At 44.9% G+C, this 27,708-nt stretch overlaps 2 protein-coding genes across 2 annotated transcripts; one reads left to right on the forward strand and one right to left on the reverse strand.

Moving 5' to 3' along the window:
• Positions 1 to 3,972: 3,972 nt before the first annotated feature.
• On the reverse strand, positions 3,973 to 15,516 carry LOC137901678 (solute carrier family 25 member 36-A-like). Its single transcript, XM_068745722.1, has 8 exons — positions 15,499 to 15,516; positions 15,350 to 15,423; positions 9,577 to 9,747; positions 8,963 to 9,040; positions 7,064 to 7,164; positions 4,772 to 4,838; positions 4,356 to 4,633; positions 3,973 to 4,270 (listed from the first exon to the last, which is right to left on the reverse strand). Exons 1-8 carry the CDS (start codon positions 15,514 to 15,516, stop codon positions 4,056 to 4,058), a joined length of 1,002 nt encoding a protein of 333 aa, XP_068601823.1. The 3' UTR covers positions 3,973 to 4,055.
• A 1,382-nt stretch (positions 15,517 to 16,898) lies between these two features.
• Positions 16,899 to 26,977, forward strand: pxylp1 (2-phosphoxylose phosphatase 1). Its single transcript, XM_068745615.1, has 5 exons — positions 16,899 to 16,992; positions 19,514 to 19,702; positions 20,671 to 20,797; positions 25,495 to 25,634; positions 25,965 to 26,977. Exons 1-5 carry the CDS (start codon positions 16,899 to 16,901, stop codon positions 26,972 to 26,974), a joined length of 1,560 nt encoding a protein of 519 aa, XP_068601716.1. The 3' UTR covers positions 26,975 to 26,977.
• The last annotated feature ends 731 nt before the right edge of the window (positions 26,978 to 27,708 follow it).

The following is a 27,708-nucleotide window of genomic DNA, read 5'->3' on the forward strand; positions in this document are numbered from 1 at the left end:
TCAGCAGCGGCGGGCGGCTCTCTTTGTTCCTCCTGCCCGCGGCCCTGCGGACGCGATCACCGCTCGTGTGTCCCTGACAAGCCGCTGATTGGCTGGAGGGTCCGGGATCAAGGAGAGGTGACTGCTGCTAAGCTAGTTAGCGCAGCGCGCGCCAGAGCAGGGTGCGTTCAAGTGAACGATGGGTGTTTCGTGTGTCTAGAACGCGGGCGTGACGCCGCGTCGCTTTATATTATCCATAGCGGTAACTATTCAGGCTCGTTTTTAATGCTTCAGAGGTATTTATCCTAAATATGGCGAATTGTATGCTTTAATTTTGAAAGTATCGCTTTTAACTTCCTTTTTGAAGTCTAGATTTTGTGAAAACCGACGCCGCGTGGAGGCGACTTCATGCAGCTTTATTGTTAGATACACACACACACACACGTCATGTTTATTATAGACTCCTTGCTTTTGAATGATTCCAGTTGTGAGACAGATCTATCTGTCCGTCTGTCTGTCCGTCGTGTCCTCCAGCAAAGACCTTTCATCAGGTGTTTTACATTGTCATTACCATGCCTTTCTCACTGCGTCCTGCCCCTGTCCCGCTTTTAATACTCAACTCGGCTAAACTCTTCTACATGTAGGACAGTGTCTGTGTGTGTGTTACAGATTTTTTTTTTTTTTAATCAAGATCCATCTGTAACTTTTTGAGTTATTTTGCTAACAGACAGACAGATATATGAAGGCAAAAACATAACCTTCTTGGGGGGGGGGGTGTAAAAAAATACTAAAGATCAAATGTACACACAGTGCAGAATAATATATATGCAGATTGTTATTAAACTCAAATGAATGATGAAATATGGGTTTCATTTTATTTCCTAAGTAACGTACTCAAAATCGCACCTTAGTTCAGGGCTTTGGAAACAAATGGCAGAAATCTGCAGCAGGAAAAGTTTGGCTGGTCTGGAGCTGCAGCTGACAGACGACCGAGGCCTCGTCGGCTCTGGCTAAGGATGAAGTTCACGTGTTCAGTCGCTTCCAGCCAAAGACTCACCCGGAGGTGAGTCTGACAGCCTCCAATTCCTGGATGTGGTCCATGCAGACTCTCCGAGGGAGGCTTAACGCAGGGAAATTGGTTAACCGTCAAGCTGTCCTTTGGTTAAAAGTGTATTTCTAATTGTAGCGCAGACCCCCGCCAAGCAGCTCATTCCCCAGCGTAATTGGATTTGCACCGTCCACATGGTGATCTGGATCATCATCAAAAGGTTCTAAAGTGTTCTTGGTATATCTTTACACACCAACCATGAAAAGTAAAAGTGAATCAGGGTTGATTTGTATTTTTTACTGATTTTTGAATCCGTAAATGGGGTTTTAATCTTAAAATGAAATATGTTTTTCCTGACCTCATTCTGGATCAGGCCCAGAAGACAATTCTGGGCCTGAATTCTGATTTATTTATTTTAAAAATTATACAACCACTTGTTTTTTAATATCCCTATAATGAAGATAAAATTAAGTTACCAGAAGACACACACCCAGCAGCACGCTGTCTCCTTTCATTGTCTGGGCCATTGGGCTAACACCGCCTCCTGGTGGCTGGAAATGCAACAACAGCTGGTCTGTTCTTTTAGGAATTTTGTTTGCTGTAACTCAGCCCTTACTGGATGAACTTCTCTCATGCAAACGCTACTTTTGAATATTTACTCACGCTGTTCCATAAGCGTCTGTTTGTTTCGTCTTTCGTATAGCCCCACAATAAGCTGGCGCCTTGTCTGGGGTGTTGCCCCCCACCTCTCGCCCGTAGCCAGCTTGGCTCGGCTCCGGTGAAGGATGGAAGGATTTAATTTTGAAACATGATGGTGATGACCTTGTCTGAGGGGTGTAGATACAGTATATATAAATAAATAAAACAGCATTATGCTCACAAACCTGAACTGGCTTGCAAGTTTAAATTCAAATGCAAAGCAACATAATTTGAGGAACAACAAATTCATGCTTTTTACAGTTTTAGAGCATTTTCCTGAGTGGATCGTGTCACTGCAACAAGAATCAAGTTTCAAGAATCTAATTTCATCAAGTCACACTCAGCGGGCTCACAGATGACAATAAACCACAGACACACACAAACTGCATCAGGAAAAGGCAACGATTTATTTAAAGAGATAAAAACACTGTTTGCAGCATTTTCCATGAATGCATCCATACTTGTCTCTTACACGAAAACACAACACAAGTGGCCGACGATGTATTTGAGCAAGTACACATAAAACACACAGATGCCTCAGAATAACCTCCAGGCGGTAGGACTGCCTGCGATACGAGGGAAATAGATGTTTGTAGCCATCAAGCTCCAAACTTGATTCCATCCAAAATAAAAATTGCAATGCCTTTGTAAATGGGGGGGCGAGCTGCAAACTAAGCCCCTCCTCCTCCGACTGGAGCCAGAGATGCTTACGGACGCGCACACCAGTTCTCTGACCAACTCGTCCCTGGCGTTTGACGGAGCGAACAAACACAGCACAGGAACACAATAGCAGCCCGAGCTGATGAAATGAGGTAATGTTAGCATTATTGGACAAAATGCTTCGCTTATGTTTGTGAAGTTGAGCAGAGGGCATCAAGGGGCTGGAGTTTATGCGTGACTATATGCTTATTTAGGGTAAAAACTACAGCAGATAGCGATAAGAGGACATCTCTCACCTGTGAAATCCGTCGCCGCAGAAGGAAGAGACGACACGAAAACCCGGATTTTCAAGAGACGCTGAAGCCGGACGAGAAAACACCCCGTTTGAAGACTAACACGCAAGTCCTCCCTCCGACGAGAGCCAAATGCATGCTTGCATTTTGCCATACAAATTAAACACAATCACATTATGCTGATATTTTATACATCTCTGTTAAAAAAAAAAATGTTACAACTCGTTAGAGATTTATTTTCAATTCACCACACAGGTCCGTGTTACAGTCCTGTTTATTTACATCCCAGTCGTTGGAACGCCAGATTACACTCCGGTTTAGTTTGACGATTTAGTAACAACTGACAGATGGTCAACAAACACGGGGAGGCAAAGTCCTGCCTGGCGAGGATATCATGAGCAGCACTGGGAATACTGGAAACCAGCTGGACATGCTCCCCTAACGCTGGGCCCCACACGGCAGGAGTCTTCAAATCACAACCGATTCAAGAATCTGATTTGGCTGCAAACAGGATTCTCCACATTAGCTTCGCTTGCATTTTTAAACCTGCATGTTTCATTTGCTACCGAGACAAGCAGCTTCGTAGAGTCAAAAAAGTTGCCATGGCGATCGTCTCACGCGGGATGCCGAAACAAGTCGAAACGCGGTTGAGAAGATAATCAGGCGACCAAAAGTGAGATTTTAGAGACCACTGTGAACAGCAGTACGGTAGCTAACGTTAGCTTAAAAGGGTCGACACATCGGGAACGTTCTCTCATCGGATTGTTAGGAAGGCTAAATCACGCGAACCCCCTGCAGTGTACGACTCTACATTCTTACAGTTTGTCGTGACGGGTAACAGGAGCTCCGCCCCCTCCTGTGGCCACTGCACGTTAAGTCTGCATGCCTCCACAAACCAACGTCGAGCCCCGATTTCGTCTCGCTAACCGGACTTACCATCAGATTTGTACTCTCGCCCTCTGCTGGCTGCAGAACAACATGCTGCACGACGCAAATAAATTATTTTTTTAAACTGACCACGAGCATGTCAGAAAGCCAACGGCATGAGGGCGCGTAGCCACAAAGTAGTAACTGTTTGAATGGCTGACCTTAGTCTTATTAGTAGTGCTGTTAGAGGCAGAATAAAATCACTTGCAACGCTCTGAGCTCCCAGGAGCAACCAGTAACCAAAATGGAGAAAAGGATAGAAATAAACCCAGATTTAAACCAGTTTGAGGAACTTTTCAGTTTTCCTCTACCGGTTCCTTTGTGTTTAAAACAAAAGTTCCAGTTTAATTTGACCAACCACCGGCATCGCTGACACAGAGGTCAGCGCAGTCCACTTCTGGCTGTCGCTCTCTTTTTCTTTCCTCTACGGCCACCGTCGTACGTACCGTCTAGAAGGGACGGGAGAAAGTTTCACCCTTCATGAGGTGGACCACCGCCTCATAGGTGCCCATTATGATGGCGGTGTTGGGGATCTGTCGCACCAAGTGAGGGGTGAGACCACGGTACAGGGCGCGGTAACCCTCCTCTTTGGGGATTGTCCTTAGGCTCTGAAAGAAAAACTTATACTTGGATCCCTCCTCCCGTAGCCTCGTCCGAATCACTTCTGCAAGGCGAAGAAAGAAGGCAAAGGGTTAAAACAGCAAAGGCAATTCATAAGAAGATATCCGCAAAAAAAAAAAACCTCATACCATGAGGATAAGTGATTATTGTGGCACAAGTCTTGGAGGTGCCAGCAGCCAACGCCATCAACACAAAGTCTTTACATTTGGACCTATCCTCTTGGTTTCGCCACATGTTGGACTCCAAGATGCGGCGTTTGAAGCTTTCATAGATCACAAAATGGATCACAGTCTCTGAGATGCCAGCGTAGGACGCAGACATTCCCCTGTAGAAGCCGCGCAGTCCGTCTGTAGCGTACACCCGCCGAATGCACTCCCGTATGCTCAACTTTCGCTCCCCTCGTTTCCTTCAAGACACGGGGGGGGGGGGGGGCAAACGCGTTACTGCCCGACTCTCTTTATCTGTTAGTCAAACATCTGCAGAATATTCTTCTTGTATATAACAAAACATCAGGCGCCACTGTTTGTTCTATCGTCACATTCACCTGGTGTCCAGCTGGAGGCGGGTCTTTATGAGCCATATTGGACTAGTTAAGGTTGTGCATACAAAACCTGCGGAGGCGAAAAAACACCCACAGGATTACATTGAGCTCAAAATCTAAAAATAATATTGTCAAGTTGCCAGTGGCACAGTAAACTAATGCTCCAAGTATGATCACAATATTATTTAAGCTGCATTCATGTGTGAAGTTACACGATGTACAACAGTATTTAAGCTAAGGCAGCTTAGGGAGAGAACGCTAGCCTCTCCGAAGTTTACACTATGTGTGTGCAAGTAGGGGAGTGACTGAACGCCATAAAACGTTGAATGTAGCGCAAACATCTTCTTAAAAAAAACCTGCTTCTTATGCAAGAAATCGAGCAAAGCGCAGAGAGGCAAAGAGAGAAAGAGAACAACCAGATATTAGAAGAAGCACAGATCTGTGGTGAGTACTCACGCAGACCCGAGTAAACTCCTCACAGATGCAGCTAGAGACCCCTGGTGGTGCGGGGGTCTCATGCCCTTGCGAGAGGAGAGCTATGGTAGAGTTTAAGCCTAAAACAGACACAGGCTTGTGTGTAGCAAAAATGACCGGCATGCAACCATTTGACTTCCCATTCCCAGACCATACCACAGAATTTTTTACCACATCCCAGCTTTGTTTGAAATGACCATCGCCCACCGAGACAACAGAACAGACAGAAAACACCAGAGACCATGTTAATTACAACATCTCCAACATATTCAAAAAAACAAAAAAACAACAACAATCAATCAGCTGTAAATGACATTTATACACACGAGTGACACCACGTTCTGAGGCTTAGTTTGGACGTGTAGTTGGAAAGCAAGCATGCCCACCGTTAGCCACGGCGGTAGCAAGCTAATGCATAATCTCTGCTGCGAGTATCATGAGTCACTGCACAGATAGCAATCGCTGTGCGGCCTCCACCCATTAGATCCAGGCTCACGCTGCAGAACATGTTACTGGATAAGTAGACAAAGAATGAAGGCTCCAAGCCCAGATACGCCTGCAGATACCATTATGTATGTACCGGTACACACAAATAGAACCCGTAGCTGTTTCTGACTGACATACAATGTTTAGCACCCCGAAGCTGCATCAGATGACGTGAGAGCAAATCACCTGCCTATCAAACCTAGGCTTTTAACACACAGTAATACCTCGACATACGGGTGTTCCGAGACACGAGCAAGCCTGCGAGCGATCTTTTGCTTTGAGACACGAGAAACTTCCAGATGTTGGCGCTAAATGGCCGATGGCTGCTATTTATTTATGTTTGTAAATATAATCACTTTGATTTAAAAAAAAGTAATACCTTCTTTTTATTTATTTATATATATATATATATATATACTCTTTATTTTATCGACCAAAAAAGTCGTCGGAAGGATTTTTCGCTTCCCCTCCCCCTGCTGGTTTGTGGACACTCTCGTGAGGGAATCCTGAAAGACAAGAGACGAAAGCAAGTGTCCCCGCGTGGCCCTTAGGGGAGGTCGGGGACACACGGTTCCAGTAGGGGTATCCCCTAATAAATTGGGGGTTAGGTGTGCTGCCTTTCTCCGTAAATCCTGGGTATTTCTGTTGCAGTTTTTTGGCCTGGAGATGAGACTAATCTCTCAGATTGAGAGCGGCTGTCCCGATCTCAATAGACACTCCGGTGGCTCGACTACCAAGGACGAGACCTAATCTCCTGTTTGTTCGAAGGTAGGTTTGCCTGGAGTACAAAGATAAAGAGTTAAGAACAGGGGGCCGACAGAGTGGCCCCAGCCCCTGTGGAAACTCGTGAGCTGTGTAAAATGGCCTCCACCCAGTGGCGCCCACTCTCTCTCTCTCGATCTCCCGGCGGTCTCGTTCCCACAACTCGTATGTCAAGGGATTACTGTTCTACTTTTTGAATTCACCGTCGTGTGATTGCGAGGTTGGTACAATATTCAGGTCAGGGAAACAGGATCATCTGGTTTTTCTTGGAAATGACTTTTGCTGTTCCTCAGATTTCGCAATCTAGTAAAAGTCCTTAGAATTCTATACACAACATATACTCGTTCAAACATTGCTTGCTAGCTACATAACACAAAAAGCTCACAGTGTTGCATGTGATGCTAGCCTAACACCTAAGCTTACCAGGACTGGTGAGCCGGACCAAGGTCCATGCACTCAGTGCTTCTGACAAGCGTGATGGAAATGTTAGGTGTCATTATTATGATTGTTTATTAAGATAAAAAGCCTCAGATGGTCGTGAATGTCATCCTGCTAGGCTACATATATAGTTACCTGCCATTCCAGCCGATGCAATGTGTACCTGTTTGGAGTCTGGTTCCAACACACTGTTCAGTCTCTCTTTAGCAGCGGCGTAGACAGCAAAGTAGATCGCTCTGTTGAATAAATGGCACTCGATATTTTTACACCAACGCAAGTTGACCATGCCAGGTTTTTACGTTTTAATGCAGATATAATTAATCCCAGCAATTGGTGGGGCCTTTGCCAACATGCAACTTATTAATTATAATGCACATCGTCTGTGTGTCAGGTTCAACTTAATGAGCTTTAAATATGTATTCGGTGTCGAGCCGAGCACAGAACAAACAGCCTCACCAATGAGACCCATTTCATTTGTTTCAATAATTGCCATTATTATGCTGAAATGCATGTTGTTGTTTCCCAGCTGAGGGATATGCATCCTGGTGCTTTGTCAAAACACAAGTCAAATATTCTTGGCCTGATGTCCGTTGGTGACAAAGTAAAACAGTTGCAATACCTTCTACTTCCACACTACATTGATCAAGTGACCCAATCCCAAGGTTTCTTTTTCCTTCTATCTGGCACTGATTGGATATGAATCATGAATGCGTAAGCAGGAAAGAATCTCGAGGAACCAGATATCCTGAGATTGGGATCGGGCCTTATTCGTATGTGGGAATAAACGGATACAAATTAGATGTGTGTATTTCCTTCCATAATCTAAGTGGACAGATTTTCTATTCCCACCCAGGCTGTAATAAAAGGTTCTCTTCCTTATTATCTGCCTAAAAATGCAATCTCAATATTTTCCCCACCTCTTATAATGCTTTGGAAAGCATTCGTTTGGATAATTGTCCCGATGGCGCACGTTTCTGCTCCCACTGTAATTGGTTCTGTTTCTACTTCCAAGATAATTGGCTCAAATCCACAAATATGCTTCTCAAGTGTTAAGCAGTGTAAATGCAGGCAACACATAGAAATGGAATATCAAGGCCTGCCGAGTGAAAACAGCAACAGCCCAAGCTCTGAGCGCCCCTGCTGCCGCCTTCATGGGCTTTCAGCATTCATTCATGCGAGATGCTAACAAAACTCTCCAAATGTTCTTGGCACTGGCGCCTGCTAGCTACAACACCAACTTCCACCTACAGCTCTTAGCGTCCACTTTGCACCCATCATCATGGGTAATTAATGATAATGACCAGAACATACTATTACCTGTCTCGGGTAAAAAAAAAAAAACTTTCCATGACGAAAACGTGCTGCTGCTGTTGCCGTGTTTCAATGCGCAAGCTGCTGACGAAGCCCGGAAGATGAATGAGACCGACATGAGGGCGTGCCTCTAATGCTCGTTTGCCTCCGTGTGACCTCCAGGAGAGGTGCTCACATAATAGCACCGCTTCTTACAGCTGTGTGGCCTGAGCCGATGTGGGAACAGTACTGAGTCAACATTTGAGCATATCAGCATGCCACTGGGTAAGAGCAGTAAAAGCTGAAGCAACGTCAGAAACACACAACAAGGTCTGGGCCCTTCTTATATAAGTTTAAGTCCCAAACATGAAATATACAAGTGTAAGCACAACTGCCATTAGTAGCAATAAGAATAGTTCAGTTCCCAAGTCTCTAGTTGTCCTGGTTCCCATTGTGGGTGGAAATAGTTGGTGAAATGCTAATGGGTGTGTGTGTGCGTGTGGGTGTGTGTGTGACCGCAAAGATCATGCATGGCTAAAATACCATTTGCTTCTTCACTGCCGAACTAGAATAAAGTGTAATTGCACATCCGCTACAGTAGGTGGCAATGCCACTTTCATGCCTACAGGTAGTTTGCCACTATTAGGGAACCACTGGCGTAGAGGACAGAACTTAGTCTTAGTTTCCACGTCATGGAGGGAAGCATGGCCAGAAAGGTGATGACCATTAGAAATGACATCTCACCTGGATGGTGCCACACCCACCAGGTTTGGTCCCAAGCCTTTGAATAAAGAGCGAAGTCCTTCTTTCCTGAAAATCAATCTGCAAATAAAACACACAAACGAATAAGGATGCACATTTTGACTCTGCCAAGCCCACATGCATAGACAGATCGCACAAACATGCAATTTGCAGGAGGGACATAACCACTGTAATAGAGACTGGATTATTGTCTATCTTCTGGGACAGCTACCAATCCCTCCAACATCACATTAGATCTACTTGACTGTGTGGGCATAAATAAAATAAAGGAAACCCTGTTATGTACACAACAAGGACGAGTAAAAGCTGCAGGTGCATATTTCTGACGTCAATAGCAATGTGGCACATTTTTGCAGGATAATGAGGAGTCGTAGTTAGAATGTAACTGCCAACCGCAAAATACAAGCTTAGAATTGTGATTTGACTCTCATTAGCAGCTCTCTCTATCCGCTCATTGCTGCTCTTGAGATTGAGAGGAGAGGCCAATCTGTAACAAATACTATGTTCACACTGGACCATGAATGTATGAAATAAAACCTTATCAATACCATCCCTAAATGTTAGACCTCGCACTCTGAGAAATACTGTATACCCACTTGAGACAGCGGTAGGGGTTGGGAAGGCGTGGGGCCACGCGGGCCACGCTAGCTCCATTAACGGCACTGAGCTGAACCCCAGACACATAAAGTGTGATGGTGGACGACTGCAGACGCGTCTTCAGTACTTCCAGTGGACAAGTCACTATGGCTCCAACCATGCCCCCACATCTGGCAGAAAGACACAGATGGACATGTGGGGGTGACATAGCAAAGAATTAGCAGTCTCACCCGAGAGACCAAAACATTCATCCTTCCGTCCCTCCATTTTCATCCGCTTTGCGGGTCACGGAAGCTGCTGGAGCCTATCCCAGCTTGGTATGGGCGAGAGGCGGGGTACACCCCGAACGCGTCGCTAGCACATCGCGGGGCGAGACCAAAACAACGTCATATATTTTAGCGATGCCGGAATGTCAGCACCAGCTAGGAAAGGCTGCAGGAATTCTAATGATTCCTGCCATGTGGACTTCAAACAGCGCAGAAACAAAGAGCCAGTCTGGAATGCTTTGTTGACTTGGGGAATCGCAACTTGCATTTAGTGCCACATTACACTGCAAACTCACAGATGCCATGTACATATAAGAATGAGAATAGAATTTGGAAAACAAATTTCAGTATTTATATGGCTTACTATAAAAACAATTCAGCTGATGGGATAAAACATTCATAAAGTGATTTCATGCTCATCATTTTGCTACTCGTTTGCCAAAATGAGCATTTTGAAAACTGTAAATCAGAACACGTAAAACGTTTTCACGCCTGAAAATTCAAAGAGAGAAAATATATTAAGTGATGTTCTCTACAGTTAGCCAGCTGCATCAAAGGAATCTGTTTGTTTTCATAAACACAATATCAACGTTTACATAGAATAGATATCTAAACTGCGCCTGATAACATAAATGGGCACAGCAGAGCCAAATGAGAGAATGACATAAGCACCAACAGTTTCAATCCACACCACTGAACAAATAACCTGCAAAGAAGTCTGTGTGCGTGTGACCGTCGTTATGCAGGACAGGAAAACAGATCATGACTAAAAATAAATATTTAATAACACAAATAAAAATATTCCTGCTTGCTAGACATGAGCCAGCGACAAAAGCATCAAAAAAAAAAATCGTTTTAGAATTTGAGCACAACAAAGAGACGCTGCGCGCTTACCGCAGTGTTAAAATTCAGCTAAATGCACGCAATATCTGCTGCAGGGAAAATATGATTTTACTAAATTTAAATGGGATCTATTATCTGTCAAAACTCACGTGTCGTATGTGGGGGGGGGGGGGGGTGCACATTTTGATTTGATTTGAAATAATTTACACTGTGATCAAGTTTTGGCAGAGCAGTAAGACTGAAAAAACAAAAACAAAACCTTCCAGCGTTACGACTGTGAAGCCGAAGTGAAGCAAACGCATCTCTGCACAAATCACGCGAGTTGCTCGCGGCGTTTCCACGTCTCTGAAAGTCACATTGAGCGTTTGCGGCAACACATGTCCATTCCACGCCGCGCCGCGCCAGTTACCCGAGCCGTTGCGTTCGCGTGGGTTGTTCCACAAACAAAACACAGACGTAGTTAAAACACCCAAACAAGCATCCTGTTTTATGCAGTCACTAGCTAGCAACACTTAGCTCGTAACTCGCAGCCAGCTAGCTAGCTAGCTCTGCTAACTACATGTACATGAATGACCTGATGGCGTTACTCACGCTCCAGAAATCAGATGCGCGAAGGTATCCATTTGACTGGCGAGAACGTTTTCGACCTAAATGATACTCAATTTCCGTAATGTTGTGGTGGAGCGGCACTCGCCTTCGCCCCGCTAACGTGGAAATGCCCGACCCCTCTGTTCGTCCGTGGGGTTAGGTCGCGATGTTTACCGTCGAATGGGAAACCGGGAAACCGCAAAACCGAGGCGGTGATTGGCTGAGGCCTAACGTAAGACCCGCCCCGTCGCTGCTGTTTCACGTGATTGCGCTTTTATTTTGAAAGACAATGCTTGTCACTCAGCATGCGAGCGCAAAACAAGAAAAATATAATTATTATACATTCATTATTAGTTTTAGAATGAAAACGAATATAATAATATTTACCCATGTGGCTAAAAAAATCTATTAAAATACTGTACACAAATTAGATGATGACTCAATGCACACGGTGTTTTCTATGCAGGCCAGTCTTGAAATAGTTAAATAAATAAATGTTGGTCTAAACTTTGTGAGCAAACATTCTTTCTAGGACATTTGGTTTTCCTCAGATAACACACAGGCGCCATGACAGCAACGTATGCTTTGGACAATGAGGACACGCTGTATACTTTCGTTCTTATCCTGGTACAATTTCTTTAGGGTCATGTGTTCAACATGTGAGCATAGTGGAAACGTTATACTTTCTTTGAATTAAGAGATTCATATAGAGATGGTGATTATATCTGAAGAACAGGTTTCCTTCTTGTTCTATGAGCCGAGGTCAATGGGTGAGAGGCGGGGTACACTTTGGACAAGCCGCCAGTTCATCGCAGGGCAACACAGAGACAGACAATCAGCCACACACACACTCACCAACCCACCTAAGCTGCATGTTTTTTGGTGGTGGGAGGAAGCTGGAGAACCCGGAGAGAACCCACGCAGACACGGGGAGAAGGCCACAAGTCAGATTCGAACCAACAGCGCTTACCACTGCGCCACCGGTTTGTTTTTTAATCTCAAATTGATGAAAGCTGAAATGTTGTCACCTTTCAGCCAATTATTGTTTGTCTTTAACCGCCCTAAGCTGCACAAAGTTAAGTTCTCTCTCATCAATATTTCACTGACTGAGTTGAACCTCTGTGTTGCTGTATTTACCGATGGTGATTCACAAACTGTATAAAAACTTGATCCGCAAAGTAATTGAAAACTTCAGCAGTCACATGAAACATGGACAAAATCTAATATTTCCCTTTAAACCATTGGCGGCATAGCAATGCTATTCTAGCAGATAGCATTTTATTTCTTGTTACCTCCCTGCAAACCCGCGGCACCTAATTACCGGTAATTGTGTTTTGAATTTACTTTTACAAAATGCGGAAATGATGAGAAAGCCGAGGCCACTTCTACGTCTCATTCCCTGCAAGACTCGAACTCGCAACCGTCTCACTTGCAGCAGAGGACGACAGTTAGCCTTAGCGTCTCTCTTCCAAAATGTCACCAAATAAATTCGGCCTACCGAGATTTCTGAAACACTTTAATTTAATGACATCAGTTTATATATAATACAAACAAAACAAAGGAAAATAAAGACCTTTTAGTGACATGTTTAGGGTCGTGTGTGTTACGTCAGGTTAAGAGATAAGTTCCTACAGTGGCCAGAGACACAGGAATAAATATTTAGTGACTTAATAAAAAAAAAAACGGAGAAAAGAACCAACTACAGTACAAAATATGAGAATTCTCGTATTTTGTACTGTAGTTGTGGGTCCAAATCCTCGTATTTTGTTTGTATACAACAGAATCTGTTCATACCCTGGGGAATGATGATCTGGAAGCTAATCAAGTATGCACTCAATGCAGGCTGTTGGAATTAAATCAGCGTCTCATGATGTTCACACACGTCTGAATGTCAGGCATGATTTGGATTCTCTCAAAATGATATCGACAAAGCATTCGCATTAAATGCGACTGCAGATTGCTATAGAAACGGTTCAGTCTGGCTCTGTAACAGCAACATATGAACGCACTCTTGGGCTTAGCTCCTGAAATGACATGAATTTGTCCGCATTTCCAAAAATACATATATTAGTACTCCCACACGCTACATACCATTCCAAATCACTCACATCATCCCTGTCCCATGACCTCCATTGGTGCAGAGTAGAGTGGGAAGGAAAAAGGTCGTGCTAAGTGGTTGCACGTTCGGCATCTCGGCTCATATGACTGCCGTACCTTCAGATATTACTGCAGTCACGCATGGACCCTATAGCCATGCGATCCGGTTCCTCTTGAATGCCCGATTGTCACTAATAATCACACATCTCTGTGACCATTTTCCCCGATGCAAGACACAAAGTTGGAGCTTGATTTATTCATTTATTTATTTTTAAAAGGAAGAAACTCACCACGACATTATAGTACTGTAAACTAATAATTAGTACTAATGGGTAAGCTGTCATGTGCTTTGAACATCATGAATCTGAAAATAGTGTCGTCTAAATCAGCTGAAAGTAATTAAGGTCACAACTAAACCAATTATATCAGTTATCACAATCGCCTTGCAGCACAGAAGGACAGCCATGGTGACAGTGATAAAGAATCACAAATCTGTGGTAACAGGGAGGGACGAGCTGACACAGGAGGAAATGAGCACCCAAATCACAGTGGAGGGGAAACGCACGGGGACATGTAACGATTAGGGAATAATAAATCATAGGCAAAACAATGACAGGAGCATTGAAAGACATGAGACGCGACAAAAATAAACTGAACATGAAAACTAAAGAAAAATGGGGTGGCGAATAAAATGAACTGCCTCGACAGCAGACAATTACTGGAGAATGGGTTTTGACATCCACTTAGCTGTGATTCAACCAGGTGAGCTGAGGAAGAATGTGCCGTGACGCACAATGTTTGTCATTGTGTTGGTACGCGAGCGCCACTTTAAGCTTGTTTTCCTCTCAGTCTTTGAGTAATCTCCCAGAATCCAATGTCCTGAATGCCAGAAATTCGATGCGTCTTTGCAGAATTTGCAAAACACACGAGCGAAGGGTGACACTAATTATGTCCAACCAGATGGTGTCTGCATTACGGACTGACCAGCATGTTAATTTAGCATCGTCCATTTTAATTTTTTATAGATTCTTACATTTCAAGCCGACTGCAATAAGCATTTTTTTAAATGAAAGAAAAAAATAAAATCCACAGTCCAGATATTTCATTAATATGTATTTATGGTATTTACATTTATTTATCCTTGTAGATGCATTCAAATACATTAAAACATCTGATTTTCGAGCTCCACAATTGTACTTGCACTAAAAGTAACCATTAAACGTTGTACAGGTCACTGTGTACAGTTGGCATCAATCAATGAAGGGCTGAAAGCAGGTAGAGATACTTTCTAATATAGTAAAGTAAAGTAGACTTGCATAAAGAAATACTGCATTACATGTTAATTTTCTCTATTCAGAACTGTTCTTAGGAAATGAATGGCACAATTACAATACAATGTAATTATTATAGAGATATAGTTGCAGCAATCAATAACCAGTTAGTGATCTCGTTAATTGTTTTGCTACACAGCTTTTAAATACTACAGCGTCATATTAAACCGTCGGAGCGTTAAGCGCAGCGTGTGCGTGGCTGTCGTCGGTCCAGTAGATGGCGCACTGCGTTTTGGTTTTCCCAATTTTTCCACTCACGTCGAGTGAGAAAAATGGGAGCGGAAAACGACACATCCGACTTTCAAAATAAAATCACGTCGTTGACTATTCGTGCCAAATGCTCTCGATCGCCAGCGTTTGTTTGTCTGCTTGTCTACGGATTGCAGACTTTATAAAGACTTTCCAAAAAACGCGAGTACACTTGCGTTGGACCACAACAGTCTCCATCCATCCATCTAATTCAATTCTGTTTTTGGTGGCGGGAGGACATGGGGAGAACATGCAAAGATGCAAACTCCTCAGAGAAAGGCCACAAGTCGGACTCGAACCCGTGACCTCCTTGCTGTGAGGTCAACAGCGCTGACCACTGCTTCAACGTTATTATTTCCTTACAAACCCAAACAGGTGTATATTGTGAAAGTCGCCACCGGAAGTGCTCGCGGTGCAGCCTGTCCGACTTGCCGCCTGTCCGCGCCGCCGTGTCCGCTCGGCTGGCGTCGAGCTGGAGAAGCCGAAGCGCTGGATTCAAGCGCTCGACATGGCGCCCCGCGGCTCCCGGACGCGCGGCTGCTCTTACCGGTACGGGAACCGTCATCCACGCTCTGACGTGTGGCTGCCAGAGACCTGCTTTTGTGTGTATATGTGTGTGTGTGTGTGTGTGTGTGTGTGTGTGTGTGTGTGTGTGTGTGTGTGTGTGAGCGTGTGCGCGACTGTTGAAGTGGTATTTAAATTCCATGAACCGGTTTATCGCTATGTAAACACATTGGGACCGATATTTGTCATGACTCCGGAATACTTCGGCAACAAGTAGTGAAAAGAAAAAGGTAATGTTTGGAGATTTACTAAAGAACCCACTGTGTGTGTGTGTGTGTGTGTGTGTGTGTGCGTGTAGGGGGGGGGGGACACACCGCGGACGCGTCGCCACACACAGAGACAGACGGACACACTCACGCGCACACTCACACTCTACAGATGATTTCGGAGTGTAGTCAATTAACCTGCACGTTTTTGGACTCAGGACTTGAACCCAGCACCTTGTCGCTGTGAGGCAACAGCGCTAACCACTACGCCACGCCACCTTTCAGATGAGTTCCTGAGCCCATGCAGAACTTCAGATCTCATCCGTCTCGGTCCACTTTGAGTCTTTATTGCGGTATTATGGGATGTAGATGGAGAAATCCTCGAATAGGTTGAGCCGCTCCCTGTCTTTGCGTGTGACTGACTCATGAGGGACATCCCAGAACAAATGAACCTTTTTACCTGTGGAAAGGACCAATGAGGTGCTTTTATGAGACAATCTACCTCCATAAAAATCAAAATGAACATGTGTGTGTAGAACAAATATGAAATTGGTGAGTTACAGTTTTAAATACATTATATTGTATTGTGTGGTTTTTTTTATTTTGTATTCAATATAAAACCAGAGAAGAGCTCGGAGGGATCAGACCAGCCATGAAAAGTGAAGCTGGGTTGATTTTTAACTGATTTTTTAATCCGCAAATGAGGTTTTAATGTTAAATTTTTAATATACTTTCCTGACCTCATTCTGGATCCGATCCAGAAGACATTATTCATGATAGTGCGTATCGGACCACTTTATTACTGACTTTTGATGAGTAAATGGAATGAATATTTTACAAGATATGAGTTTTTGAAAAAAGCCTCCATAATAAGTAAATGGGAAAATCCGTATTCTTTTGTATCCGGATCGCTCTCAAAATGAATTGGGATCCAAGTTAGTCCAAGACCCATCATTAGAATAACCCCCCCCCCCCCCCCCCATCATCAAGATCCATCCAGCAGTTTTTCCGTAATCCTGCTAACAAAAAACTAAAACTTTTTTTTTTTTTTACATTTGGAACTGAGTAAAAAATAAGGATTATAACAATTTGCTTTAGCTCATTAGCTCATTAGCTCGTTAGCTCATCGACTCCGTTGTGTCCGGACTGCAGGGATAACCTGGGGTGTGAGTGGCTGATGGACCAAAGACCTAAGATGATGACTCGCCACTACTTCCTCTTCCTGTTGCTGGGGGCGGCGGCCTTGCTGGCCATAATCAGACTGCAGTTCTGTGAGTGCACTTCCTTCGTGTTTGTGTTCTTATCTTATCTATTTGTTGCTCAGTAGTCGTTAACTGGTAACTAACCAGCGACTCTGACGTCTGTCCTGGCTTGCTTGATTCTTTGTTTTTAGTTTGTCCTCCTCTGGAAAATGACTGTTAACAGATTAATGGTTAATCTTTGACGTCCTTACTGTGAATCCCTGACTTAAGAGTCGTCCTGTGGGCTTGTGTTTCATAAACGCACATCCTCTCACTGCTTTCTCGTTCATGACATGCCATTCAAACCAAAAACAAAGCGGAATCCTCTACAGACATCCTATAAATATCCTGCAGCAACAGCGGGCCTGGTTGCTCTGAAGCCCCCGGGAGTCTGTGTAATGCATTCGTGCACTCGTGTCTGCTGTGAATGAAAGGGTTATGGGCTCTTTTCCTCACCGAGTCATTGTTCAGCATCTCCTGTAGGTGTTGTCTGCGCAGTCATTCCCTGCCATCCGCAGTGAATGAAAGGAAATTGGAGAAATGGAGACATTCCTGCACCGAAAGCCATTTTCCAGCTCTGCAGTCTCAAAGGTGGTCGATGAAGCAGTTGGAATGCGCAGTACTTTTTCCACATTTTTTATTTATTCAACAAGTTTAAGTGATTAATTAGCAAAATTAGAGATCATCAATAATCGCAAAAGGTCGGATTTATAGGATTAGACGCATAAATGATGCCCTCAAACAAAAGATTCGATCGCAGTTCAGTATGAAGGCTTGTTATTCCTCAGATGGCTCTTTCAGTTTCAATTCCCATTTGACTGTTTGGTTCCAGCTCTTATTGATTCTTAAGACCGATCGACAAGCGGGTCAAATTGAGCCACGTGCTTATTCCATAGGAGGAAGATATATATATATATATATATATATATATAAATATAAACCATTCTATATGAAGAATGTGTCAATCACTGATGACGAATGACGCCGCACAGCTTGAAATACCTGTACAGCCTGTCAAACTACATAAGCGGCATGCCGTCACCACGGAAACTGATACCATGACAGATCCCAATGATCAACAGAACGCCAAGCAACTTGGACTCCTCACATTCCTGCTCCATCCAGTGCTGTCAGCGAACAGCCAGGGGGGCGTGGCTTCAGTTTACGCTGTCTTCACTCTAATACAGCTGTAGCAGCTTTTATAATTTTTTTAAAGCCTAAAAAAAGCACCACACTAGCCCCAAGCTAACTCGAAACTGCTTAAACTGGAATTGTGTTAGCGAGCATTCAGTGATGCCTGCTGATCGAAGGCAACGAAGAAAATATCAGTCACTGATGACGGTGCATGTGCTGACCGCCACCACAGGGGGAGCTGTTCTGGAAGTCGGCACGATTCTAAGCGATTGGAAAAGCATTAGAAAAGGGCTTTGGAAACACATCATAAAAAAAAAAACTGGTTCAATATCAGTATATATATATTTTATTCAGAGTTTATAGTAGTTGATATTAAAAAAAGTTTACACATGTTCATTGGTTGTGTTTGTGTCTCCTGTGTGCGTGTTGTGTGTGGCAGTGCGTCGCCTTGGTAGCGTCGGGAAGCAGGTTACAAAAGCCTCATTGTGTGACTGAATGAGCAGGCCTCCAAAAGTTCAGCTAGTCCAGGAAGGCGTGTGTGTGTGTGTGTGTGTGTGTGTGTGGAGCGTGGGGTGCAGACAGGCTGTGGTAATGAATGAGCTCCAGTGTGCCCGCCTGGAACTAAAGCTTAAACAGTCACCAAAATGGTGTCTGCCGTAGCCGCGTACCTTCTCCTCTTCCTCATCAGTGGTAAGTTTATCCGGAAATCTTCATTTCGGAGATCGGAATCTTGTCATGAAGACCTCTCATCTAGAAACAGAGAAGGTCTTCTCCTGGATTGCTCTACGCGCGTTCTGCTTTCACGCTGTACTTTTCCAGGTGTAGTACTCACCGCCAGACAGGAGTAAACTTGAAGTAATATTATCTGTGAATGATTGTTTTTTTAAATGTACGTTTTTGTTACCTTGATTGCGAAACCTTTCTTTGCTGCCCTTTAGCTTTATTTTATTTTGTTATGATTGGATCCAGCATTTATCTACTGCTTGTACAAACTGCCGAGCCACTTTGTGTACCGTAATCTGTTGTAGAACTTAATTTTTGGATTTTAAAGTATCACATATGCAACGTTTTTATCGTAGGCCGAGCAGAACCCGTTGTTCTACTTTGTTGTGTGAATCGCTGAAACTCACAGTTCAGCGTCTTTCATGTCAGAGCAGCGTTCCAAGGTTATGTTCATAGAGGGACAACTGCAAGAACTGCAATGAGGGTAATGAGGATAATGCAAATGACAGAATTTGAGGGTTGAGCATTCGATCTTTGTTTTCTGATTGGCCGAGCAGGAACTTTGTTCTTTCTCTGCAGCGGGATGCGATATAACACTTTTTTTTTTCATCCCATTCCACATTTAGCCGGTTTAGATCATTTCTGTTTGTCTCTTTCTTTCTTTATGCCCCCCCCCCCCCCCCCGATCCGACAGTGAATCTCATCCCGCTCACACCACTAATGGAGGCGCGACCCTTCCAGCCTGCAGAGGGAGGCCTCGGGGTGTCGTTGGGCAAGAGCAGAAAGCGAGTGTTCCCAGAACCTCCCAACCCGAAGACGGGCCCCGTTTCCGAGGCTTACGGCTACTGCAACGCTCCCAACCGGACCGAGCAGGCCTGGGAGGGTGAGGCCAGCGCTCTGTAGCTTGATGACCTGCTCGGATTTGTGTTTCTGTATGAGATCAATGATGGCTGATGAATCTCCAGCAACAAGCGTCACATAATCACCACCACCACCATCATCGTCGTCTTGTCAGCACGTTGGAATTAATTATAGATGAGCTGATGGAGTCACTGAGACTGAGAGACATCACATGTGATTACTTAATATAATAATAGTAATCAGGACTGATCAATGAAGCAAGAACCCGTCAGCCGTTCTGCTTCGGAATCACGGTTCACCGCAAGGCGATAGAAAATACGCTCGCTGCCGAAGACTGCTCAGAGAAAATATATTCTTTTCATTATAAGATTGAAAGGCTTGTTATCTGGATGCTCCCTACGTGTGGGGGATGAAGTAAATAAGTTAAATTAACTTGAATAAATAGGAAGTGAATTAACCTTTCTAAAATCTAGTTTTGGAACAATTTTTTTTTTTTTTTTTGCCATCATCTACTCAAAGAAGTGTTCAGGAAACATTTGGAGCACCCCCCCCCCCCTCCCGCTCCCCATTTGTACCTGTATTTAGATTCTGTCACCATGGGAACATACACCTAGAACCTGGATCTGGCCCTAGTATGTGTTGCGGGGGAAAGAGAAGCAGGTCCGTCGCTGCCGCATGACATTTCCGATAAAGTCCTGCCTGGCGTGCGATGACATCACATTAGGCTCCCTGGACCAAATCAATTCTGTAACTATCCTCATCGGTGGCATTCATTTGCTCCGTGTTTTTCCTTAAATGGATTAAATACCATAAATATAGTGGAACAAAAGCCCCCAGAAGCCTTAAACCTGACGTTTCTGAATAATGAGTGACGGTCCTAATATTTAGATACTTCATAACAACAACGACGTTACGATAAAGTCGTTGTAAAACAGTTCTTTTATTGACATTCCATAAAATGCGGATGCTGACGGGAATCTCCTCTGACAGGTCACAGTCCTGCTGACTACAAGCTGCTGTCGGTCCAGGTGATGATTCGCCATGGCGACCGCTACCCGCTCTACTTCATCCCGAAAACCAAAAGACCTGCCATCAACTGCACCTTGTCCACCAGCAAGTATGCATGTTTTTAACGTCATGGGTTAAACGCTGCCCGGTGCGTTGCTAAGGAAGGACGCCGCGTCTGTCCCGTCGGCTTCCTGCGAATAACCCCCCTCCCCCCCCCCCAAAAAAAAGAGGACCAAAGCTGCTTCACCTTAACCTCAGAACAAGAGGAAGGGCGTTCGACTCTCTCACTTCTTTTCCACCGACCAGCCCTCCTCCGTAAGGTTTCATAACAGTCGAGCCCAATCCAAGCCCCGCCCACCTACCAGTAGGTCAGTCGCCAGCTGGAGCGTTTCCTTTTCTCCTTTCTAAAGGGAATGCTGCATCATTCGTCTTTGCTTTCTCTGCTCTTGCAGCATCGCTTTCGGACGCGTTCCATCACATTTCCGCCGCTGCTATACCGAGACCATTTACTACAACAGCTTCTCATATCCTCGGGAAAACCGCCGGCCCGTTAACGGCTGCCGCTCAGTTTGAGGTGACGGGAGGTGTCTCTGAAAGTCTCCCGTGAGCCCAACTAAAAAATACAACGGTCGCGCTCGAAATCTGATGACGTGTGTCCGTATTAAACTTGGATCTTTGAGCAACATGCTAACTGAGCAGCTCCTTCAAGCAGAGCTATCGTCTCTTCAGAAGCTCCCTGTAGATGAGTCAGTGAATATGCTTATCTTTATTTAACCAGGTATAACAAAGGAACTCGCCACAGAAATGCCCCAAACCGGATTTGAACCCGTGACCTTCTTGCAGCGGGGGGGGGGGAACGGCGCTTACCACTGCGCCACCATGCATTCATTACGCTGCGTTCTTTCTTTCTTGATGTCTGCCCAGTGTTGCTAGCTCGGCGGCTCACATTCTCGCTCCACTTGAGAGTTGAGACGTTCTGATTGGACGCTATTAAAAGCCCCGCACGCTTTCGTAGCGCACCGTTGGAAAAAGTGCGAACTCGGCATTTTCGCGTTGTGCATCCTTCTGCAAACGGCTCAAATGTTCGCCCCGGACGCTTCAGTTTGGGCAGACGAGGTTTTTCTTTCCATGCGCATCCTCTCGGATGTTTTTTTTAAACACCATATGTTCAGCGAATTCCCAGTGACCAATCCCGTTCTCCGTTCCGTTGACCCGAGGTCAGATTCAGCCAGTGACTCGATTTTGCCCAAAGCTTTGCACATCTGGATGAATCCGCCGCTCCACACCCTTTAGAGCAGACACAGACTGACAGGATGGAGCTAAGCCCTACATCTAATTATTAGATTGTCCCAGTGCCCTCGATCTCTGAACCGCAGTTGAAGCGGGGCCATCCAACACACAACCGCTCTTATTGTGGAGGCCGGCTTTCATTTAGTAATTTATAGACTCTCTGCCTGCCTGGCTGGAGAGAGACGCTGGCGCTGCTGGCAGAAGAACATTTGACTGACATTGCTTGACGTTCAGATTCATTAACTGGATCTGAAAACTAGGAAATCGGTTCCATTTACAATAAGATTGTTCAGGAGGCACCGCGGAGGCGGGGGGGGGGGGGACCGACGGCTGCGGTCAAGTCGATCTTTTTCCAGCAGCCTTCAGTCTGCACAGGAAGTTACAGCAACACAGGCATCCCCGGTATATCAGATTTCTTAATACTAAATAAACAATTGCTAAAAAAGTCCCGTGTTTGACATTCGCCTTCTGCGATGGGAAAGTTGTGTTGACTGAAATGTTAACAACCGCGGCAAATTTATCGGTAAGACTGGTTATTTTATTTTTTTAAACGAGCAGCAGCTCCCGAATCACGCAGCAGTTCGTGACGTCGTCCAAAAGCGACGTCGAACCTGAAAGGAGCAGATGAAAAAGCTCAGCGTGCGACTATCGGTCGATTTACAGTCGCTCTGTCGTGCTGCTGGCCAAATGAACAGTGTTTTACAGGCCTGTTAAGAACGGCCCCAGGAGAAAAACACCCCCCCCCCCCCCGCGTGCTTCCCGACTACAGTCTGGAAGCTGAGCCAGAGAGAGCTTGTGGCATTCAGACGTTCATTCATTCTCCAGGTTTTCCTCACCCTCAAACCGTGTTTGCGTTTGTTTGACGAGACCGTGACTTTGACTTTGCGTTGCAGGAACACGCTTTCTTCTAAAGGAGGATCGATTGTGAATGCCTTCACGCAGACGCACACGTTCTCATACCGGGTGACGCTACGCTGAGCCCTGAACTTGTACAGTCTCCAGTTCGTTACGGCGGCGTGGACCGCCTGAATGCTTGAACGGGCGATTAGTGATTTCTGCTCGCGGTTCGACGGGCAGCTCAAAGTCCAGCAGAGACACGTACGACGCTATTTTCATTTTCCTGTGACCTCGTAATAATAGAGGTCGTTCTGTTTTGTTTAGAGTCCAGGATATAATAACAGGGATCTGAACTAGCACATGCCCACAGCTGAATCCTCACAGGGAGCTGTGTGTGTGTGTGTGTGTGTGTGTGTGTGTGTGTGTGCGGGCACTGGCACCAGCTTGCCGACCCGCTGTCTCCGTCTGCGGTTAACTGAGTTCTCCCCCACCCCCACCCTCTCTCTTCCCTCCCTCTCTTCCTCTTTTCGATGAAGATCTTAGTCTCTCTCTGCACCCGCATCGTCTTATTTACTTCAGTTTTACCCCCCCCCCCCTCATCTGTCTGTCTGTCTCTCTCTCCTCGTGCCTCCCTGACTAAATCCCTTTCACGGTCCTGTCCAACGATGATAATCTCCTCTTAATGTAATTGGACTCTGTAATCTTTGTGTTGGCAACAATCAGCCTAATAGACAGTCTGGCTGTCTCTCCGTCCACACCAGAGCCCCCCCCCCCCAATCCGCTGACATCCAGCCCCTCAGAGCAGCCAATTAAACCTAGATCGCTCCGAACCCCCCCCAGCAAACCCGTCGTGTGATTACAGACCAGAAAGGATCAACATCGTTTTCATTTCGCCTCATTCGCCCCTCCCATGTGTTTGATCAAACACTTCCACGCGGCTGAATAATAAAGCGTGATAAGTGGGTCGAACAGCCGCTGCTGCGACGTGACGAGAAAAGGAAGCGCTTCCCTTGTGAGTAGAGAATGTAGGCTACAGCTCTGTCATCCGGGATCGCAGCGGCGCTTTCTATGCTTTTATTTTGACAGCGGCTCCAAGTTGTCCCTTTTGTCGCTCTGCTCATTGCTGGATGTGTGAGAGCAAGTTTCCAATCCCTCAGTCAAATGCCTGATTTCAAGTCTTGACAGAAGGTCATGCTCTATGCAAAGTTCCCCAACCTGGCCACGGTCGCCATGGCAACTGTGTGTATGCGCTCTTTTAATGTGAGCAAGCTGAGCTGTTGAAGCAGTCTTCAATCATCTCTACTCTATTAGATCGCTAACTACTCCTCTTGCTGCCTTCCTTCCTCTGTGTGTGTGTGTGTACATTTGTATATGCGTGTCCTCAAACCAGCATGTATGTGTGTGTGTGCCCCTCCCAAAGCAACGAATGCCTTCATCTTTTTATATCACCATGTCTTGTAGGGCTGGGGCGATTTTCCCTCCCACACAGAATGAACAGCGCGAGAGTCTCGTGGTGAAAGAGAGACACCTGGTGGCAAGTGTGGCATTTAATCCCAGGCAAAACATGACAATACAATAAAATATTATTGATAAATACATGGCTCATTGATTGAATTACTGTTGTTAAATCAAGTTTTCCATTCTAACAAAAAAATTATGTTGTCAAATGTAAATCATTTGGTCACACGGTGAACAATCCGAGGTCCAAATCCCAAAGATACTTAAGTTTAAGGCAATTTCTACTTTTCTAGTACTTTCCCTTAAAACAGAGGTCCAAACTTAAACTAGTCAACAAGCGTAAAAGTAAGAAAAGCACGATGTCATCAATGCAATTACACAAAAAAGTGATTTTAGATTAAACTATGAATGAGTTAGACATAAAACTTCAGTTAAAACATTATTAATATGTAAATTAATTAGTGGCTGAGACTGAGGCTGAGAAGCAGCAGGAAACATGCTAATTATTCCACTAATAATAATAATAATTCTTGCTCACAGTTCATTTTCTCCAGCGTGTTTGTTTAGAGAACTGATAACGTATTTACCTCTCCGGCTCTCTTCCTGTGACATGTCACTATGACCTCTGGGAATCATCTCGGTGAAGCATTTTTATCCAACATGTTTCCTCCGACATTAGCTCGTATCTATGCGATTAGAGATACAGCGTTTAAATCCACTTGGGAAATGGAAGGTCGGCTGCTGAAGCGGTGGCTTTTACCCGGAAGCTCTGATCATCTTGACCTTAAACCAGCAAACGTTGAAGGCTTTCCTGTGTGTTTGGCTCTTATTCCATGAAATTGGCTCAGTCGTTTCAGATTTGGAATAAATTATAATTAACAACATAATTACAACTTGCATTTGTTAGTCCAAGAACAATTATGTCATCTGCAACTTGTTTTAATTTGACCCCAAGCTGTTTGTTTTAACTGTAAATCTCTCTCTCTCTCTCTCTCTCTCTCTCTAATTGTGATGTTTTACCTTCACACAAGAGCCTCTGTTGTTTTACTGATGCAGGTTGATAAATAAAGGCTAAATATAATAAAGAGAACAGTTTTAATTTTGACTAAATCTTCAGGATGTGATTATGAGGCGGTGCAGTTTTCCTTTTTTTCCTGTGCAGTTTTCTAAAAACAAACAAAAAAAATCCAGACGCTTAATTGATAATTTTATGATTCTCAGGAATCCATCCCACCCCCTGTTGAAGTCCTACATCGCTCACATGCGCCAGGGAGGGCGTGGCCATTGGGACGTGCCACTGAGCTACCTTCCACGTGTTCCCAACCACAGCGCCTGTGAGACGGGGGAACTCACGCAGACAGGTGGACGTCTTCGCCGAATGTTTACAGATCAACGTTCTATGTTCATTCTTGGATAAAATGTTGCTTTTCACTTCTTGTCAGAAACATTTATATCAAACTGCTGCTAAAGAATAAACAAGCCTTTGGGGAAAGTCCAAATAAAACATAAAAGGAATTGCAAAACGTATAAAATGTTAATTTTAAATCATGTCGTGTATTTTCCGGACTATAAGTTCCACTTTTTCCCCCCGTAGTTTGGCTGGTCCTGGGACTTCTATTCATTGTCGCTCTTTGATAAGAAGCATTACTCAAAGGTAAACATCAAAAGTATCTTGTTTCCTGTCTTTCCAGGTGTGGTGCAGCATCTGCGTAACGGTCAGATCCTCAATCAGGCCTACAAGAACCAACATTTCCTCCCGTCAGACTGGTCACCCCGCCAAGTGTGGGTAGAGACAACAAGCAAGTCCCGCACTCTCCAGAGTGCACTGGCCTTCCTGTACGGCTTCCTCCCGGAGTTTGATTGGACCAAACTGACGGTGCACTATCAGTGGAGCACGCTGTTTTGTAGCTCAACATGCGACTGCCCCGCCAGGGGCAAGTACCTTGGGGAAGAGCAAAAGAGGCAGTATCAGCTCAGAGTGAGCAACACAGAACTGGATAAGACTTACGTCGAAATGGCACAGACCCTGGGCCTTCCCACACGCCAACTCCGGGCTGCGAACCCCATCGACTCCCTGCTGTGCCACCTCTGCCACAGCATTTCTTTCCCATGCGTCGCCGTGGGAGACGGCGGTTCCAAGGAATGCCTGACAATGGAACAATTTGCCGTGATTCGTCGACAGCAGCTAAATGATGAGGTGGATCGTAGAAGGGTGGGGCTGTACCACAAATACGCCATCCTAGCCATGCACCCCTACCTCAACCAAACTGCCAACAGGATGGTGCGTGCAGCAAGGGACGGCGAGGCTGGGGGCGAGGCGGTCTTCGGCCTCTCCTCAGCCCACGATGTGACTATGGCGCCGTTGCTGAGCGCCCTGGGGCTGCACGAAGCCCGCTTCCCGCGATTTGCAGCAAGAATAGTCTTTGAAATGTGGAAGAGTCCGCCGGCGACGCAAGGGCAGCCAAAGGAGCGAGCGGACAAAGGCGTCGAACCCAAGCTGTTCATCAGGGTGTTGTACAACGGTGAGGACGTGACATTTCACACCGCCTTCTGTCGCTCCCGTGACCGCCAGGCCGGTCAGCCGCTCTGCCCTCTGAAGAGCTTCCTGTCTTTTGTTAGGAAAGACATGTTCAGAGTTGTCAATGCTACGTCCTATAAGGAGGCCTGCTACAGGTGGCCTTATTTTAGCAAGCAGGTTTGACCGACGGCCTCGCTCAGACTAGCTGTTTTCCACTTTGGTGCACTTTTAAGCTGCTCACAGAGCCTTGAAGTTCCACGTATTTTTAATATTCCTTGATATTCCGTGAACACAAACTGAGCGGCAAGCATACACACACACGCACACACACACACACGCACAATACTGTACTTTCTAATATTGTTGATATTTCTAACCTTTCTACAAACTCTACTGATCTATTTGAAGATCGTGTTTTCTTAAGTATATAGAAGAGGTAAATAATTCATCAGAAACTGTTTAGCACTTTATTCCTACGTTCCATTTTACCATGGAACTGTAAAAGTTCAGTATTTTTCTAAACAGGCATTTAAAAAAAAAAAAGGGAATCTCGAAACTGGAACTACAACGCTGGATAAATCCTTCCTGTAAAATAATTTCTGTACAGTAAATATTATCAGTGAAACTTTGTTGTTCACGTTTCTGTTCATACAGTGTTGTAGAATCTTTTGTTAGAAAACTCAAGGGAAGTTCTTTACCTTTGTTGTCAAAATTACACATAAAACCGTTCCCTTTGTCATGTGACTGTCATAAAGGCTCGTCCACTGGATGAAGGCACAAGCCCAGAGTTCACCTGCAGGCGATGTCTCCATTTAATCCTTTAACTGTAGGATTAATTCAGACCTGTGTTGAACGTGTCATTTCCTTATATTTTGGGAACACCTGCAACAAGAGGTCGACGTGTCCTTCGTTCATCA

The sequence above is a fragment of the Brachionichthys hirsutus genome, chromosome 11, assembly GCF_040956055.1.
Source record: "Brachionichthys hirsutus isolate HB-005 chromosome 11, CSIRO-AGI_Bhir_v1, whole genome shotgun sequence".
In the NCBI taxonomy this organism is placed as follows: Eukaryota; Metazoa; Chordata; class Actinopteri; order Lophiiformes; family Brachionichthyidae; genus Brachionichthys; species Brachionichthys hirsutus.